General features: G+C 37.6%; 1 protein-coding gene across 4 annotated transcripts in view; it reads right to left on the reverse strand.

The window, feature by feature from the left end:
- pik3r2 (phosphoinositide-3-kinase, regulatory subunit 2 (beta)) overlaps positions 1-18,680 on the reverse strand; it is a 43,103-nt gene that overhangs the window by 12,878 nt on the left and 11,545 nt on the right. For all 4 annotated transcript variants that reach the window (XM_056235424.1, XM_056235425.1, XM_056235426.1 and 1 more), the window contains exons 2-3: positions 17,461-18,164; positions 347-439 (exon numbers count right to left, since the gene is read on the reverse strand). In XM_056235424.1, coding sequence (XP_056091399.1) covers positions 347-439; positions 17,461-17,779 — 412 coding nt within the window. In that variant the 5' untranslated portion in view covers positions 17,780-18,164. The remainder of the gene's footprint in view (positions 1-346; positions 440-17,460; positions 18,165-18,680) is intronic.

The following is an 18,680-nucleotide window of genomic DNA, read 5'->3' on the forward strand; positions in this document are numbered from 1 at the left end:
GTCCGAGCGTCACTCAGTCTCTCGCTCAAGGGGACAAAGAGAGGGACGGCTCACAGCGAAAGAGGAAATCTGGATGGTAATAACTGCCATATGGCGCAATAAGAAACATTTTTCACACTTCTGCTTCCAATATTATTTTCAAAGTGGAAATATCTATTAAAAATACAATCAATTTAAAAAAAGAAATCCAAGGTAACTTTTTATTTTCGTTCTTTCTTGTGGTTGGAGGCGCTCTGTGGGACTCCTGCTCGCTCTGGATTTGAAATATCATATGTCAGGTTCTCTAACGAACAAACCACAAACAATAAAGCCCTTTACATGACATTCAATGACACAAAAGTATTACCTGTCTGCTCAATTGCTTCGACCAACTTAATAAGATTTGGGGGAGCAGTTTCTAGGTGTGTGAACTGTTTGGTTAAGTCCAGGACTGGAGCAACTGAAACGGCAGAGAAAGAGGAGAATTTCAAATCAAACCTCTGCTTATGTGCTTCCAAACAACAGCTGAAAATAAGAAGCAGCTTATTCAATGAACATCAAAACCAACAACTAAATGATATCAATCACTTACTGAACATTCTGTACAGGGGTCAATGACAAATATATGTATATATACATATATATAATTTTTTTAAGAAAGCCAAGCACAAAGTTCTTTATACCATTTTCAACAAAAGTTAACATTTAATCACTCAACTGTCATGTGGTGTAACCATCAAGTAAAAATTAATACCATTTTCCTTTACCATTACCATTTACACCTTGAATTATCATTACCATTAACACCTTGAATGCATGTGAGAGCACACATCTTATTCATTATAATTCACATTCTTAATATATTTTTCAAGGTAACAAAAAAATATATATATTTACAAATATCAAGAATTATTAACTCATAAATATATTAAGTTTGTGGGGAGTCACACCAGACCACATGACACTTTACAACCTTAAATAATTGCTTTGTCACAAAAATCTGGTTTTCTGTGACAAAGAAACCAGTGGTTTTCTCTTTATTTATATTTTCTATATTTAGCTTTTATACCCCAAAAGAAAAATTATCATGGTGAATTTTAATGTACGTTCAATTTACTGTATGAATTAATTGCTTTTTACTGTTAGATCCAGACCAAAAAAAGCATCATATCATGGACCCATGGGATCACATTTGACGGTTTCCTTTTTTATAAATAAAATGAGTGGCATAAATACTGTAAAAAACAAATCTTAAGTAAAATGTGCCTTAACACCAGCATTTACTCTGGCACTCTTCTTTCTCATTTTTGAATTGTGGTTTGCAAGATTACAGCCTTCTCTACCTACTGTTGTGACTCAGTGTCCCGAGGCCAATGTTTTAAATTTGACTTTGACTTGCCTGTTACCTTTTTTAAATATAGCGCTAAATATGCAGTCCTTCGTGGAATACTAAAGCTGCCAAAAGCAGCAACAGCGGATAAGGCTGTTGTTGATGTGATATAATGAGAAGGCTATTCTATAAAATCTGTGTATTTTTGCATCTCAGACTTCAGAGCCTGTGCTAAACTCAACGCAGGCCACGTCTCCCCCTTCTCTTCTGTCTTAAGGGTGTGATGACTGTGGGATGTATAATTGCATATGTTTTTTATATTGTGCTTCCAACCTCGCTTGTTCTATTGGTTAAAAAACCCTCTTGAATTCATTCAAAAACTATTTAGAATAACATTAAGTAGACATTAGAACACATTTCAAAATTGAATATATAGTAAAATATTGTATTAAAAAAACCAAATGGATGGAGCTACACAGAAGAAAACAAAGAAAAAAAATGTCTTTATCATACAAAAGCTTTGAGCTGGTGAAAAAAGCCCTCCGTTTCCTTCTGTCTTATCCACCCCTTCTGGAGCGAGCGATGCTTGGCCCCTTGCGTGAGTGGAGCACAATAAACGATTTAATCAAAAATCCTGAACAAGCAAAACCCCACTGGCCGTGTGCCAGACCCTCCTTTTCAGGCCCACCACAAAGAGGCCAGAGCTTGGCTGCCTTCGCCTCCTGGCAGTGCAAGGCTAAACCACGTCTGATTATTAATTTTGGAGTTCAGACGAAGTGCCATGTCAGCACATTCCACTTTTCCACTGCACGTTAAACATGGAAGTCTGCTCGCTTTTCCCTCTTACGGACACGAAGCCTGCCTCTTCCGCCCTCAATCTTTCCTCATCTCACAGTTACCTCAACATGAATCCATGTCCTATCCTTAGTCCATATTATATCTAGATCCTATTCCTAGGGATGCATTACAGAGACTTCGTAACTTAATTTTTGAATTATGATTTCTATTTCCTAAGTCAAGTTACCATGGTTACTAAACAGATAGAATGAGGTTCTAAGTTGGGATTTTTCTGTAATGCAGCCCCTGAAGAACAACTAAATTAATCTTTTTCATTTTCAACTTTAGGCTGAGATTTCATTGTCAAAGACAATTTATTCCTGAAGACAAATGGCTATTTTACAAATATTAACTATTTTGCACAAATATAATTTAGCAAATGTCTTTACTTACAAAACTTTTTGTCTTAAGGTAAAATTACAGCATTGTTTTTCCCCCAGACCTACTGTATCAGTTCTTCTGATGACAAAGTTTTTATTTCTGAATTTAAATTAGTTTCATTTTGGGGGGGGGGGGGGGGGGGGGGGGGGGTACCTCCAAAATGTCCAAGAGATGTCAAAGTAATACTAATTTCCTTGTCTCATAATTTTTTTTTTTTCTTTAAAAGAATGAAATTCATGAAATGTAGTTTAATATAATCTTTGTTTATTATTTCTTAGAATTTAATAAAACCGCTCCACTGCTTATTACCATTTGAAAAACGTAACACACTCATGCATAACACACACACTGAGAAAAAAACAACAACAAAAAAAAACAGGAAATGATGCAGACCCCGACGACTGTTTAAGGTGTGTCAAGATCAGTAAGTCTCAGATAATTTGAACTTTTTATGGCATGGCAAAAATATTTCTCAAAACCACATAAAGCCAACATGAACAAAGATTATGTTGCTAAGAACTTCGCACATGATGTGCTTTAAACAACAACAAAACATTTAAAAGCAGTTTCCTTTTTTATCTTGGACACTCTTATTTGTCATTTACAAAATGTCTGCTTGTGCTTGTGTGGTCATCGATAACAGAAAACACACAAAACTGATATTCCTTTACTAATAAACAAACTAAACTATAGCTGCAAACTCACTGGCACAAATGGTCAAACCCGCAGCAGGGGTTTTTGTGCAAAATACAGCTTTTAGGAAAAACAGCTGTGGCCCTGAAGTCATTGTTGGTTTTTGGAGAGAGAACCAACTAATCATTACCCAATTATAGTCGTCTTGGTAGTCTGCAATCTGGCTGGCCTGCAACTGAACGTGCCCTGGGAAAAAACAACTGCAACAACTAATGCTATGATTACTTTATTCAGCTGTCACTTCTTCACGGCTGCACTGTCGACGGCAAAATGATCTTATATGTGTATAAATGGCCGTCTAACAAAAGTCAGCAACCTTTCTTCTGTTGTTTATCATTTTTATGCTTGCTGAGTTTAATTTAACAGCCTACATTTTGGTAGGCCGAAGCGCTCGACTAGTTTGCAGTTGTTTGTGTGTGTGGTTTTTTGCTTGACTTGTGCTCTGATGTGCTCTTCATTAACTTAGATTCGGCCATGCTCTACTAATGGAAAATGATGTCTTTGTACTCTGTGAATATTATTATGTAAGACAACTTTCACCCGCATTCAGTAATCTGGGCACCTCATTCATAGCTAACCAAAGGCCTTGCCCATTTCCTTTCACTGGAGCTCTAAACCTCTCGACATGTTTTAATCTTAATGCAGTGCAAACGGTATTAAGAAACAACACACCAAAGCTGCAACTACATTAGACAGTCTTATAAAGCTCAAGTTTCTTTTTGTTGAGCAAAATCAGCTTCGGGCCTGACAGGATCTCTGCACAGACAAAGTGCAGCAGACTAACCCTAACCCTAAGGAAGAACAGATTTTGATAGACTAAAATATCAAAAATATATCACATGTACACTACTGTTCAAAGGTTTGAGGTCGGTAAGATTTTTTTATGTTTTTGAAAGAACCCTTTTGTCATCTTAGATTAATGCACTTAAAGTTAATCTTTAAAACACTGATTTAATTACATTGTTAAAAGTAATCTTTAGCAAAACCCCAAATGAATATCTACTTTTTATACTGCACATTATAATGTTGTAATGCCTAAATTCACTTGATTTTGGTTTTCAGTGTTTTATTTGAATTCTGACAAAATAGTATAGAATTTTAATATCGGCCTTTTATTGATTCTGAAAATTATTATCAGCTTATTGGTATCAGCCAGTAATGTAATATTGTGCATCCCAAGTGGGCATCATTCGCAACTTTTTACTCCCAGTTAGGGCTTCAAATCTAATAAATAAAAAACTGCAATCAGAGTATGACCTAGTGCAATAATTAAACCGAGGATCTTTCTGGAATTTAGTCAGCCACAATAAAATGCATAATGTTAGGGCTGCACGATTTGGGGGGGAATCTAATTACCATTTTTCTGGTTAAATTTGCGATGCACGATTTAAAAAGAAAACAGCTGGTTTGTTGTGCTTGTTTGTAGGGCTGCACAATTTGGTCCAACATCTAGTTCTTATATATTAATATGACTAATAATTATTATTATTATGATGATGATTATTATTGTTGCTAAATAAAAATATTAAACAAAATAAGAAATATTATTATTGTAATAACACTTTCATTATTTATTAAAAATAAAAAATAGAGTATTTAAGAATAAATGTAACAATATAATAATAAAATAAAAAATAATTATATAAATAATTATAATAAAACATTTAAATAGACACATCAAGTGGTAGAAACTGTATGATTCATAGAGAAGCACAGAGATAACAACGTGGCTATTTAACTTGCTATCGCGCTTTATTTCACTCATAGCTTAGTCTAGTTTGCACTCATTCATTTATCATATCGTACAAGGTTTAAAACATTTAAATACACATTTCAAATAGTAGAAAATGTGTATGATGTAGTGTTTTAGTCGATAGCAGCCTACTTTTGACAAAGCTGATTTCTGAGAGACGTGAGAGAAACGTGGCTATTTGATTTACTAACGTGTTTTCCCTCAGTAATTGTTCTTCGGGCCCCGTCGGCCTCGGGTCGGGTAGCAGACCTATATGGCCCTGTCCCAAATGGCACACTTCATATGGACTTTCGGTCTTGTGGACTTACAATGGCTGCCGCGTGCGCTTGTCCGTTAAGTCCATGAGACCGTAGGGTGTCCCATTTGTCATTTTAGGTTTCAGAAGGATGCGCGCAAATGCCCCCTTTGCGGTCGATATGCGCCCTCGATGCGCACTTTTGCCAAGCCCGCACTGATGCGAGCTCTGCAACAGACTTCTTCCCGACAGTCAAAGCGGCGTTACGTCACGTAACGTAGGAAGACCGCAAATGCTCACTTAGACCACAATTAGGCCCTGTCCCAAATGGTGCTATGGATCTGCCTGGTGTACATGTTGAGTAGACTCGCTCCCTCTGTCAAAATCGAGAATAGAGTTGAACGCACTTCAAAATGGCAGTAGGCAGGGACGTGCACAGGGGGGTTGCTCAGGTTGCCCGGGCAACTGCCCATATGCCCTTCTCACTCAAGTTGCCCTTCTCACTCAAGTTGCCCTTCCGAGAAAAAAATTAAATCGTACAATGGATGCAGAATTTCACGTAGGCCTAGATTTAAAAAAAAAATCGCAAAGCCTTATTCACTTACATTCGGGCACCGAAAGTGAAAGTCAGTATGAAGGGCAAACGCTGCACGCGACCATAGACTGCACGCGACCGGCGTAGGGCCACGCAAATTAAGGCCACGCCTCCATCTCGTGTCATAGTCATAGCGCGCCGTCAAATGTGTAGCTCTACAACATCCACGACAAAATGAAGCGAAACTATCCTTCTGGTCACGAAAAGAGGAAGAAGAAAAAAACCATGTGAGTGAATTGCGGGAACAACAATCAGGTAAACTTGTGTTCTCTCCTCTCTAAGTTTGATGTCTTTCGGTCTTGCTAACCTAGCTAGGCAGGCAGTGCATCTCTTGCATCACTTTGTGGCTGACAAAAGTGAGAGTAAAATACAAGTATTTATTACGTTTGATTTTGATAAACGACAAAGTGCAACTGTGTTTGTTTACTGCAGCTCGGAAAACATAACCGCGTCGCGTGTGTTATCGTGCGTTCATATGCGCGTTGCCGAAATGAAACTCGCATTTTTCAAGCAGAAATATGTGGAGACCAGACATACTGTACAATACATGATGCACGTGAATGATGGCACTCCCAATCAAAGTACACACTATAAAACAAGACACTGATTATCTAGTCTCAGTGTAGTTAAAAACTCTAAACAACTGCACTAATTATGCAAGATAGAAAGCAATGTATTGACAATTTGACATTGATTGACTAGTGATTTATAGGCTATATTGAATTTAAAATGTTGATTAGCTGGACATACTGGTCAAAATGGATGCACATTCCTCAGTAAATAATAACCATAAATCAAGAATTGCTTCAACATGCATAATAAAAAATTAAAAAAGCATACTGATGCCGAAAATGCCCAGGCTGTAGAAAGAACCAAAGTTAATCCCAAAAGTCAAAGCTCAGGGTTATAAATAATTTATTATTTTCTTCTTATTTATGTTTACGTTAATATTCACTTACTTAAAGGAGAACTCCGGTAAATTTTAACATTGAGCTCATTTTTTTGTACATTTGGAGTGCTGTCAGTACAGACAAAAACGACAAAAATCGGTGTTGCCTACACCGTGTTATCCTCTTTTTAAAATTCGCACCCTGTTGACTTCAATGGGGCAAGTTCTAAACTTGCTTTTAGCCTCTTAACATCCTTGATTTGTCATTACAAGTGCACAGCCATGTGAGTGGTGTTATTAAGAGTGACCACGGTCAATATGACTGCAGTAGATGTGAAAGATATTAATAAAAATGATGTTAATTCAGCCAGCTCACATACCTGTATTTACTTCCTGGTTTCGTTCGAAGTCCACAGTAGTCGATTGTCGAGTTCGCGCGCGCGATCATTGGTAACTAATATAACTAATGATCGCGTGCGCGAACTCGACAATCTTTCACATCTACTGCAGTCATATTGACCGTGGTCACTCTTAATAACACCACTCACATGGCTGTGCACTTGTAATGACACATGAAGGAAGGATGTTAAGAGGCTAAAAGCAGGTTTAGAACTTGCCCCATTGAAGTCAACAGGGTGCGAATTTTAAAAATAGGATAACACGGTGTAGGCAACACCGATTTTTGTCGTTTTTGTCTGTACTGACAGCACTCCAAATGTTCAAAAAAAAAGAGCTCAGTGTTAAAATTGACCGGAGTTCTCCTTTAATAATATTCACTTATTATCTTAACATTCTATAGAAAATACTCTATTCAATAAATATTGTGTGTTTGAACCTCATTCTGTTCTATATTGTTGTACTTATTATTTGACTGTTTTGTTTAAAGGAGGGAGGATTGTATGGGAGCACTGAAGTGTCAGGTGTGACTGTGTGGCAATGGCAAATGGTTTACATAGCTCACGACATCACAGGTCAGGTAGAGGCCCCTTAGCAGAATTTTGCTTAGGGCCCCAGGTAGGTCAGGATCGGCACTGGGTTTAGCAGTCGATTCTGTTCCTTACCGGAATTCCTGTTCCCTTTACGCAATCATACTACAAATCATGCGTAGTTGCCCAGATGAGCAAAAAGCACAATTGAATGTACGGGAAGCCAAAAGGTTAAAAAAGGATTGTATTTTTTCCGAAATCTGAGCGTTTTTTTTTTTTTATTAGAAGCGAGTTTTTCCCCATCTGTCAATTCAATCCAGATTATTTATTTAAAAAATAAAAAAATACAAATAATAATTAAAAAACAATAAACAATAATATGAGGAACTCTTTTTCTCATGTGTATTTTGGTGACATTTAACATATTGTTAATACATTTTGTATACTGTTTACAAAGTTGTATATCATAAACCTCATCTTTGACGTTTGCAATCTTTATAAATAATAATAAGTCCATAATATGAGGCATTGCGTTTGGACATAAACACGATCAGATAAGGCAATTTGTATGGGCAAAATTCAAATGAATATATTCCTTCATATAGCCCTTGAGTTTTGGGGGTAGTGCCCTTTTTTCAGGTCAGAGCAACTGCCCCACAAAATTCCTGTGCACGTCCCTGGCAGTAGGGATTCCATCATGGGGGAGTGCTTAGGGAAGTTTGTCTAAAAGTGGAGGTAAACGCACGACTGCCGCAATATATGGTGTATTTGAGTTCTTCAAGCCTTCTCTGGTAATTTCATTATAATAAAGTATTTTACAATGCAATGCCTGTATCACTGTATAGATACTATAAAATGATAACTTGTGTGTGTGCGCCTCATTCTACGATAAGCCACATCAGCTCACAAAAGGAAGTTATTTCAAACACTCGACTGACGTTATGAAGAGAGTCTGGAGTCGTATTTTGCTGGACAACAGGTTTATGAACGCTTCGCATTACAAGTTTGGGAAGATATTTGACGCAATCCACGTCATAAGCGACTCAAACTCACAGTGCTTGCAGAGATGGAGCAGCATTTACTACTGATCACAGAGCCGTGCTTCACCAACATGCTGTGCATATATTCATTTAATTAAAAATCAGAAAAAAATACATACTATAATCGCACTAAGCCAAATCGCGATTTCGGTTTAATTTCAATGAATCGTGCAGCACTATAATGTGCTGGTAAAGTATGCTGTACACTCCAAGTAACAATATGCCTAGCATTTTAACATAGGCCAAAGCACCATGAGAAAGATTCTTTAATACGGACTCAGAATGGAGGCCTTAACTAGCCCTCTACTAATTCTGTGAAAGAAAGTTCAGGGTAAGGAGCCAGGGGAAAATTCAAGGGGCCTTCTCTTTCTGAGAATTGTAGTGAGTGGATAGTTTATAGCTGCCTGGAGACAGTATCAGAAGAGTCTGTGAAACAGGGGAGGAGGAACAGGCGGAGACTGTACAAATGCCAAGCCATGGTTCACTTCAACAAGCAGTAAAACTGAGGCCAGGAAAAGAAAAAGAGGGGAAAAAAATAGAGGGAGAACGTCTGCCATAGGCAGCGAAACAACCAAGTTTGACTTTGTGCAACGTTTCTGTGAGGACAGTGTTGGTGTATTTCAACTAAATCACATGAAATCTCTCTCACACTGAATAAGACATGGGAAAACACCACATAAATGTTTTTTTTTTACATTTTCTGTACAGATGCTTTTCTGCCATATTAAAGGGATAGTTCACACCAAAAATTTACATTTTACTCACCCTCAGGCCATCCAATATATGTAGGGGGCCTTTTTTTCTTCAGTAGAAATGCCGTAGTCCTTTTTTATATTCATATAATACAAGTCAATGGCTACCATCAGTTTTAGTCAAAAAAAAACATACAGACAAACAATATTAATACCCGTGGCTCCTGACGATACACTGAGGTCTTATGAAGCAAAACGGTCAGTCGTGGCAGTCTGGAGCGCAAGCTTCCTGTCACATACTGACGTATGCACGGATGCAAACTCACACATGAGTTGAAGCTGTGTTTTTATCTTTATTTGTTATTTATTTTTAATGTAGGGATTTAAACTGTCCTTTTGCACATAGCTCTTTTGCATTTAGCATATATATATATATATATATATATATTCACTATGTTTGTTTGAAGGACAGCATTGGTGAGGATGTGGAATAGTGTGTTTTGTCAAAGAAAATAAAATTGGGCTTTTTTTATCCAATTATCGAAGAAAAAGACGGCCAACTAATTAATTATCAAAGTAATTGTTAGTAGCAGCCCTACTTGTGCTTATCCTGGATGCCGCAACCTACATAAAAAAATTAAGATTATCTTCACTTGCGCGATCTCAAACGAGAAGACTGACTTTTCACAGATTGCCAACGTTTGAGCTCCTGCGCATATGTCATTATCCGACAGGAAGCTCCCGCTTCAGGTATTAATTTTGTAAATAAAAACATTTTTGAAAATAAATCACTAAGGACCACATCATCTAAAAATTTATTTTATTCTACTGAATAAAAAAAAAAGACATCTTGGATGGCCTGGGTGAATTATCCCTTTATGACAGATTGGAGAACAACTTTTTTTTTCTTTTTCTTTTCCAGCAATTTAATCAAGTTACATTTTTAAAGACTGTGTCTTATGAAGTGTGTCTTAAGTTAGAAGATTGAGTGAACAAAACTTTACTAAACATTATTTGTAGCGCACTTCACATCTTATAAATAGTAGGGGTGTAACAATACATCGATATGGATCGATGTATCGATCAAACGTCTAACGATACGATGCATCGATACCACACATAAAATATCGATGTACGGTACCTTTATTTTGACACACTCCACATCCTCACGTAACTTTTCTCCGCTGAAATAGACGCCTGACAAGATTGACTGAACCCTTTGTCACAGAAGCCGGTATTTTCCACTATCATCGCGAGTTCATGTTTTACAGCAGAAACAACAAGCCCCGAAAAGTCTGTTTTAGCAAATCAGTGCGCAGTATTCATGTCAGGTGACAAGGCTGCTTGTCACTTTGAAAATACGCGCTAGCTGAGAGGAGTTTCGTCAAGCTGACTAAAAGTGATCGAGGATGGATTTCAGCGAACTTGATGAACCCGTGATATTCGGGGCATAAAAGTAAAATAAAAGCTGAAGCTTTGTCACGGAATCTTTCTAAAACAGCACGTTTAGTGGTGAGTGAACAGCTCTGTATTTTGTGTACGTTAATCACAACAACAAAGTTTGACAGGCGTCTATATCAGCTGAGGAGATTAGCGTTACAAAGATTAACCAAGTGTTTTATTATGTATCATAGCAAATACTTGGCTTTGTTTAACTCTGAAACATGAAATGTGGAGTTATCTGCTTTTGCCACACAATATATATACATCCTTTCAATGAACTTTAATATAACAGAAGAGTTCATTTGCAAAAACAGATAAGTGCGTTCTTGTTCATTTTCATATAGGCTATCATGTTTTTTTTTAACTTGTAAATGTCCCAATTGGGAGAGGGTGTGCAATTTTCAAAGAGTTTAATTAAACATTCATGTTATATATATTTGGATGTATTGTGAGTTAATAAACGTAACCGGTTGTGTACACTTAGCACATAATATCTAAATATCGATTAATCGATCGATAAAAGCCCTGAATCGAATCGAATCGTAATCGAATCGTAGAATTTTTTGAGGTATCGGCAAATATCGTATCGCTGGCTGAGAGAATCGATATCGTATCGTATCGTGATTAACTGTCCGATTTACACCCCTAATAAATAGTAGTATATAACAGTGTTCAGTATGCCAATTTAACCTTAAATCCAACTTCCATAAAATAATTTCACCATGAAAGATTTCTGTGAGATATTTCAACATTCATGTTAGTACAAAAAAAATGTCCCTGCACAATTCCCACACACTACTGCAATTTGCTAGTGAGGCAGCTTTCGTTTTTAAAAGCATAACATTTTGGCTATAAGGGTATTTATTTACACAATATAAAACTATAAATAGAAAAATTGTTTTTGAAATTTTAATGAGAACAAATATTATGTTGTTATACTATAAGTAGCTGAAGTGAAGATTTATTGAACAATCAAATAATGAAGCCCATAGCCTAATAATAATTTAAAGTCCAAAAATAAAATTAATACTTTAATATTTTATAAATAAGTTTAATATTCATTACATTATTAAAAAATAACCAATTACAGATCATAGATGATAATTTCTCAAAAAAATTATGATAAAATAAACAAGCAACTTGGTATTTTGTTTGTTTTTATTTCCATACCAACATCTATGGACCTGTTTACACCTGTTATTAAGGGTGTTTTGGTCGATCGGATCACAAGGAGACGAGGGACAAACATACCCGTTAACACCTGGTGTTTTAATCGTCTCTTTTGTCCACTTCTGTCCTGATTTCTTCAAGGGGAGTGTCTATGGGCGGGTAAATGTATGAGTTTTTTCAGATTTGATCTAATGGACAAAATAAACTCACGGAATGAACATATTAACGCACCCGGACACGACAGAAAAACATACGGAGAGCAGCAGATTTCGTTTCTGCTCTGACAGACGCAAGACCACAGCGAACGCGGTGGTTTTAGAAATCAGGAATGGTGAAAGAACATTGTGCTCGGTACGTTTTCCTCCTTCAAACAAAACTTGGGTCTCCAGCCGACAAAGTTTAAATCTCATCTGGCTAGCGCGCTTCCCATATTGTTTACACATTGGGCTAAGTCAGTAGGCGAAGAGTAGGCGGTCTTTTGATCATTATAACAACAAACATTATTATACGTTTTTTTTCTTCAATATTTGGTAAAATATTTTTTAGGATTATTACTGGTGAAACATTTTTGAAAACATCACAGAATGTCAAAATACTGGACTTGAAAATGTAATTAGCTTTATTAATCTGACATGACATATTTAGTTTCTTAATAGAGCATAATTTCTATATTCCTCTTTGTTCGATGCTACATTTTCATGCAAATCCATTTTAAGCAGCAGGCAAATGTCTCAGGCGTGTAGGTTAATTCCTACAGCTACATAACTAGAAAAACAGAAAGAAATGTGCAAGTGATTTTAGCTTGTTCCAACTTACTGTTTACAGCAAGGAGACTCGAAAAGCAACACTAGTGCCAAAAGTTTTGACCAATGAATTTCCATAAACTGTCCAGTTGTCTAAAGAATATTTTAAGATTTCTAGCTAAAAATATATATATTAGAGATTAACTTTTCAAGCCTGGAAATCACAATTTAAAAAAATTCACAGATTCTTCCATGTTTTCCAAGATCATGGTGACCTCTTACATGTTTAAATACTCAAAACTTTGTATTCCTCAGATTTGCCTTGAAAATGTGAAAAGGTCTGGATATTACTCAGAAGCAGCAGCTAAAATGGTGCATATCTGGTCCTCCTGACGCCCCTGTAATTCAACACTTCAAAGTACACCAACACTTCTCATACTTTCTCTTTTTAGTCAGTGAGCATCACAGATTGAATATGACAACTTTTTAGTGCGTACTGCAGACTTTTAACAGTCCAAAAAAGGGACACAAAGGAGACATTGAAACAAGAATCACCTGATGGAGTGGGAATGTGCAGATGAAGCTGAAAGCCCTACCTGATACATATAACTCTCCAAATTGGCCTGGTGAACTGCCAGGCCTCCAAACATACTATAATTTACTGCTTCCTGAGGGCATAAAGGGAGGAGGAGAGAGGGTTCGAGGAAAGTACCAGAGAAATACAGGAGCAAAGACAGTTTGTCCAAAGAGAATATATCATATGTAAAAATGTTCATGTATTAACCGCTTTTTAATGTTAATGTGTGAACAGCTTGTAATGAAACTTAAAAAACAAGACCTTCCCCAACTTCCTACGTTATATAGCCTGTAGACTGATATTTATGTGAAGGACTTGGGACATTTTTGCCGGGAAAATCAAAAGAATGTGATGGTTACGCAAGCTCCCGAGAGCCTCTCTTCCATTTAATGAAACAAGAAATGAATGCTCATGCAATGTTCAGATCAGAATAATGCTGAAAGAGCCATTCTGTACTGTAATGTCAATGTGTCATGCAAAGAAAAGGGATTAATTCAAACTATAGTCTCACATAGCCAGATCTTTATAGTCTATAGCAGGGGTATTAAATTAAAGTTCCCATTAGTGGTCCGGTCTCTATATTACCTTCCCAGCGGAGGTCCAAACAATATTATTTTGGAACAGTTATACATTTCCATCAGGGCAGCCGTAGTGCTTAGTAAAAGAAAAAATCCTAAACACTCAAATAGTAGGGGTGTGAACCTACACTGGTCTCACTGTCGGTTCGATTACGATTATGTCATGAATGTGTATTTAAAATGGGTAATTTATGTAGAAGAAATGTGAAATTATTTTTGAATTTGGAGCTTTCTAGACTGAGAAAAGCCAGAAAATGTATTTTTGGCTTATGTGGATGAAAGACAACAACTCCCAGAATGCACTTACTTCGCTGCCCTAGGAGGCCACGCCAACCGGTAACAGCGATGTAGGTAAACAACAAGTCTAGGCTACTAGTGAGTCTCCGTGATGTGTCTGCCCCGAAAATGTGTTTCGAGATCGCCTAATGTCCGCGATTCGGCTTTTGCGTTCTACAGTCGCCATTCATTATGTTTACTGTGGCGAGCAGGACGAGATTGAGGGCCGTGTGGAGAACGACGCGAGGCCGATGGCGTGATTACTGATGAGCGACACCTGTGAGACGCACCGGTCTCGTATCTCTCACGGAGGAGCAGGAATTTTCTTAGCAATGTTAAAACGCACATCAATCGATCACTTGTTTAGCGTTCATGTAAAGACTACATTCAGATTCACCAATCAGAATGAATTTAGTTAGATTGAAACAAAAGCTGTACATGTAAACAATGCATGGCGACTGCAGAAAGCAAAAGCTGAATCCCGGACATTGACAGCCGGACATGTCCGGGAAAAAGAGGACGGTAACCCCTAAAGTTACTACTCAGCTTTCTCCACAGAACAATAGGCTGCTAGCTTAGCTTCCAAAAAAAAATATGGCTGACACTATGTTTAATCCCAATCCTCCATAATGCATCCGTCTGCGCATTCAGACACTTCGTCCATATTTTCAAAAAGTTTCTGCCGGTGAAATCAAACGTACTGGCACCAGGGTTTCTGCAGGTTTCACAAAGTCAAATTTAAGACTTTTTAAGACCTTTTTAAGACCATTATGAATTAAATTTAAGACCTATATCACGACATTAAAAAAAAAGCGTACAAAGGAAACGCAGAGTCTCAAAATTACTTGCAAAGTAAATTAATTTATTCAAACTGAACAGTACTGAAGACAGCTTAGATGGATGCACAAAGCTGATTGGCTGTTGCATGTTGGTCTATTTTGTAGTCGTAATTAAAGTGAATTATATTTGGACTAGCGAAATAAGGAACTATAACACCACGCAATAAAAAATAAAAAAACATTCCAAAGCGCTGCGGCAGGACGTAGGAAAATTAAGACCTGTTTAAAATTATTTAAGACCTAGAACACAATACTTCAGCAAATTTAAGACTTTTTAAGGCCTTAAATTGTGATTGTGAAATTTTAGACTTTTTTAGACTTTTTAAGACCCCGCGGAAACCCTGTGGCACTGATCTGTGATAGGTCTGTTAGCGCATTAGGTCCAACCCCCTATGGGCGGGTTTGAAAGGGATCTAGTGCTTGTAGTCTTTACAGAAATCCCCCCCTCTTACACTTCCTCCTACAATGACGTAAAATGACGATTTTTGCGTCATTGTAGGAGGAAGTGAAAAAGTTAAATAACAGATTTCTCTCGTCTCAAGGGAAAATGAGAGAGTGTTGCACAACCATTCAAAAGTATAACTGGGTTTATAACAATGAAAAGCTTAATGCAAATCGGTGGAGTGTCCCTTTAAATCAGAGAAAATTATTGGGGCGGGTGGATGATTTGTATTTGGCTGCGGATTAGGGTGACGTTGGAGCTCATCCGCTCTGCCAGGCGTTAACAGCTCGGGGTGAAAACGGCTAACGGGAATTATCAAGTTAGTGGTATTACCTCCTGCATATTCTATTTGTGCGTGACATGAGCGTACACAGCGCGTGTCTTCTCCAGGTCGTGCTTACCAGGTTGTTCATAAAAGCTGAAATGTGCCCAGCCCCAGATGTAGGCTTTTAAAGTAGTTGGAGCATTTTTAATTACTCGCACTCGCGTCTCGCCTCCCTCTGCCATTGTATGCTACCGCGACAAAGCACATACGCGACAAATGACGTCAGAAAAGCGTCAATAAATTATAATCGGTTATGGTCTATTACTGAACCGATACCAAATCGTCCTCTTCTGCATCGCGATGCATCGTAGAAACGATTAATTTCGACACCCCTACAAAATAGTCATCAAAGATGAGAATCTTGGGCCCAAAGAGCCAAAGCAGTGATGTCTAAGAATTTTTTCCAATATTTACCAAAAAAAATTAAGTTAATATTTCTCTCAATTGAATATTAATATCAAAAGGTTAGGCTAGATCAGATGTTTTATCAGGCTATTATGATTATTATTTTACATTTAGAGACCTACGTGCAGGGGCGCGGGAAGATGTTTTCGGATGGGGGTGCTGTTTTGTACCGGTCTACAGGACATAACTTAAGATTTTAAGTTATTGAGCTGTTAACACTGTCATATACAATAGAAGAGCCTGCACAGCGACAGGAAATAAAAATGAACATAAAAACCTGCCTAGCTTACACAACACTGAAGGTGGACTAGTGCTCAGGAGTAAAGCGGACAAATTCTTTTAATGCACACTGCAACGGTCACAATATGACGTCAACATTCTGCGTGTGTTTTAAAAAACATAATTCAACGTGTAATTGACCCTTTTTAATAACCCACTTAAAGTGTTTATAACAAATAAATGACTAAATGCTAAAAATGAATAATGTTAATGATAAAAAATTTGAAAACAGGGAGTGCTGTACTTTTTTGTTTTCTGCAGTGTTTTAGCAAAAAGATCTATTTTGCTGCTGACCGTGTTTCTGCTACTGTTGTTAAAAACGACCGCGACATCTTTAGCAGGAGAAAGAAGAACAGATGCGCACAGAACGGAAAGGGCTTGAATGAAGTGCGTTTGGCTCTAGAAAATACATATTATTAATATTAATATAATAAATTAATATATATAAAAGATATTATAGGATATACGCTGAAAGACCATTATTACCGTAAACGACCGAGCGCTTGTGGTGTGAACCGCTCCATTGTTTCGACGCGCTGCTCACTTTAAATTGTAGAAACAGTAAAACGCCGTAATTATGTTCCTTCCATTTGAATACCACTGAATACCACTGTAGTCTCAAATAATTTATAATCAAACTCTCATAACAGTGTAATTTTAATTACCTCATCTGTTGACATAAAGGCCACTGGTGTCGCTAACAACATGGATTTTCAAAATCTACATATAGCCCCTTTAAAGAGTTAGATGGTCGTGTGCTAGATGACAAAAAATGAGTAAAATCTCTGATGATTCAATGCCTAACTAATATTGCTGTAGAAGCCAGCTGTCAAAAGCAAAATCCTAATTTTCCTTCAACAGAAAAGGGGGGGAAATCCACAAATGTTTATTATGAGAGATCTGAGATTTGATTTAACAAGCTTATCAGTCAGTTCCCAAAACAAAACGGTTTTGACCTCTCTTTAGCACACATTAAGCAGGTTAGTCATTGGTCAACACAGTAAAAGCCAATAAAAAAAGCACCCAGTCTTACCCTGCAAAGTTGGCTCAGGTCTGGGAACAGCAGGAAGCGGTCTCTGAGAACGAGGCTGGCAGGACGGCATTGACATTTTCACAGGTCCCACATACTGCACGTACGTACCCGGAAAGTCTCCCCTCTGTTTGGTACGCTCGTTAAACCCTAAGATCCAGCCGATGCATTCCGGGTGCTGCTCATCTCCCTCTTTGATGCCCAGTGACAGCAGAGACGCTTTGTCGACCGTCAGGATATCACCGGGCTCAAGGTCAATGTCATCCTCCCAGTCCTTACAGTAGGCGTACAGAGATCTGTACTGGAAGCCATTAGCAGCCATTTTCAGAGTATGAAATGACAATCACCCCTGGCAGAAGAGTGTCGGACTGGGGGTGAAACTTTGCAAGGGTGCGAATGATGTCGTACAGTAGGACGTTTAGTTGAAAGCTAAGCACTACTGACCGGAGCTCATAAGCTGGCATGCGCGGTAGGAAAGGCTTAGACCTGGCCGGTGTTAGCCGAACAGGCCACTTTTCTCAACTTGAACCCGCGGTTCAGCCAAATGATGGAACAAAGGGAATGCAGCATGCTCATTCAGGAACCGGAAAAGAAATAAAGAATGAAGTCCTTTACAGATTTCTTTCGCCAAATCAGCTGGTGTCGTCTTATAGCAGGTTGCTCAACATTCCCTCTCAAGATGTGATCCTCCCAGTGTAACGTGATGACTGTAAGAAAAAAGACAAAAGTATATTAATAAGCGCAAAATAACTCACACAGAGGTTTTCTTTCTAAAAGAATAAATAACAAAATACACACGCCAAAACTTAATTGGTCAGTTTACATGCACAGTTACAAACGAGCTCCCGCAGGCTTTTGCATAGTCCAGCTACAGCTTTCATCTCAGTCCAAGTATACAGTAGTGGCCAAAAGTGAATAACGACCTTGGGAAATTGACTTCTTCACCCTATATTCAAATACTATAAAAAAATGTGTTAAAGATTTTCTAAGCATATTGTGTAGTTGTGCTTAGATTCAATTGTTATATTTGTGATAATGCAATTAAACATGGTAAATTGTGCGGACAAATTTTTTTTGCTAACACTGTAACATGCAAAAACGAGAGAATCAATGCAATATATTAATACCTAATTATGTTGTAGTCAATGTATGCTCAATTCCTGCGATCTGTTTGTTTTTCTATGTATTTTTTTTAGCATAAAACTTGTAGCTGTAGTTTTTTT

This window comes from Rhinichthys klamathensis, unplaced genomic scaffold, assembly GCF_029890125.1.
Source record: "Rhinichthys klamathensis goyatoka isolate OS25496 unplaced genomic scaffold, OSU_Roscu_1.1 h1tg000422l_1, whole genome shotgun sequence".
NCBI classification, from domain to species: Eukaryota; Metazoa; Chordata; class Actinopteri; order Cypriniformes; family Leuciscidae; genus Rhinichthys; species Rhinichthys klamathensis.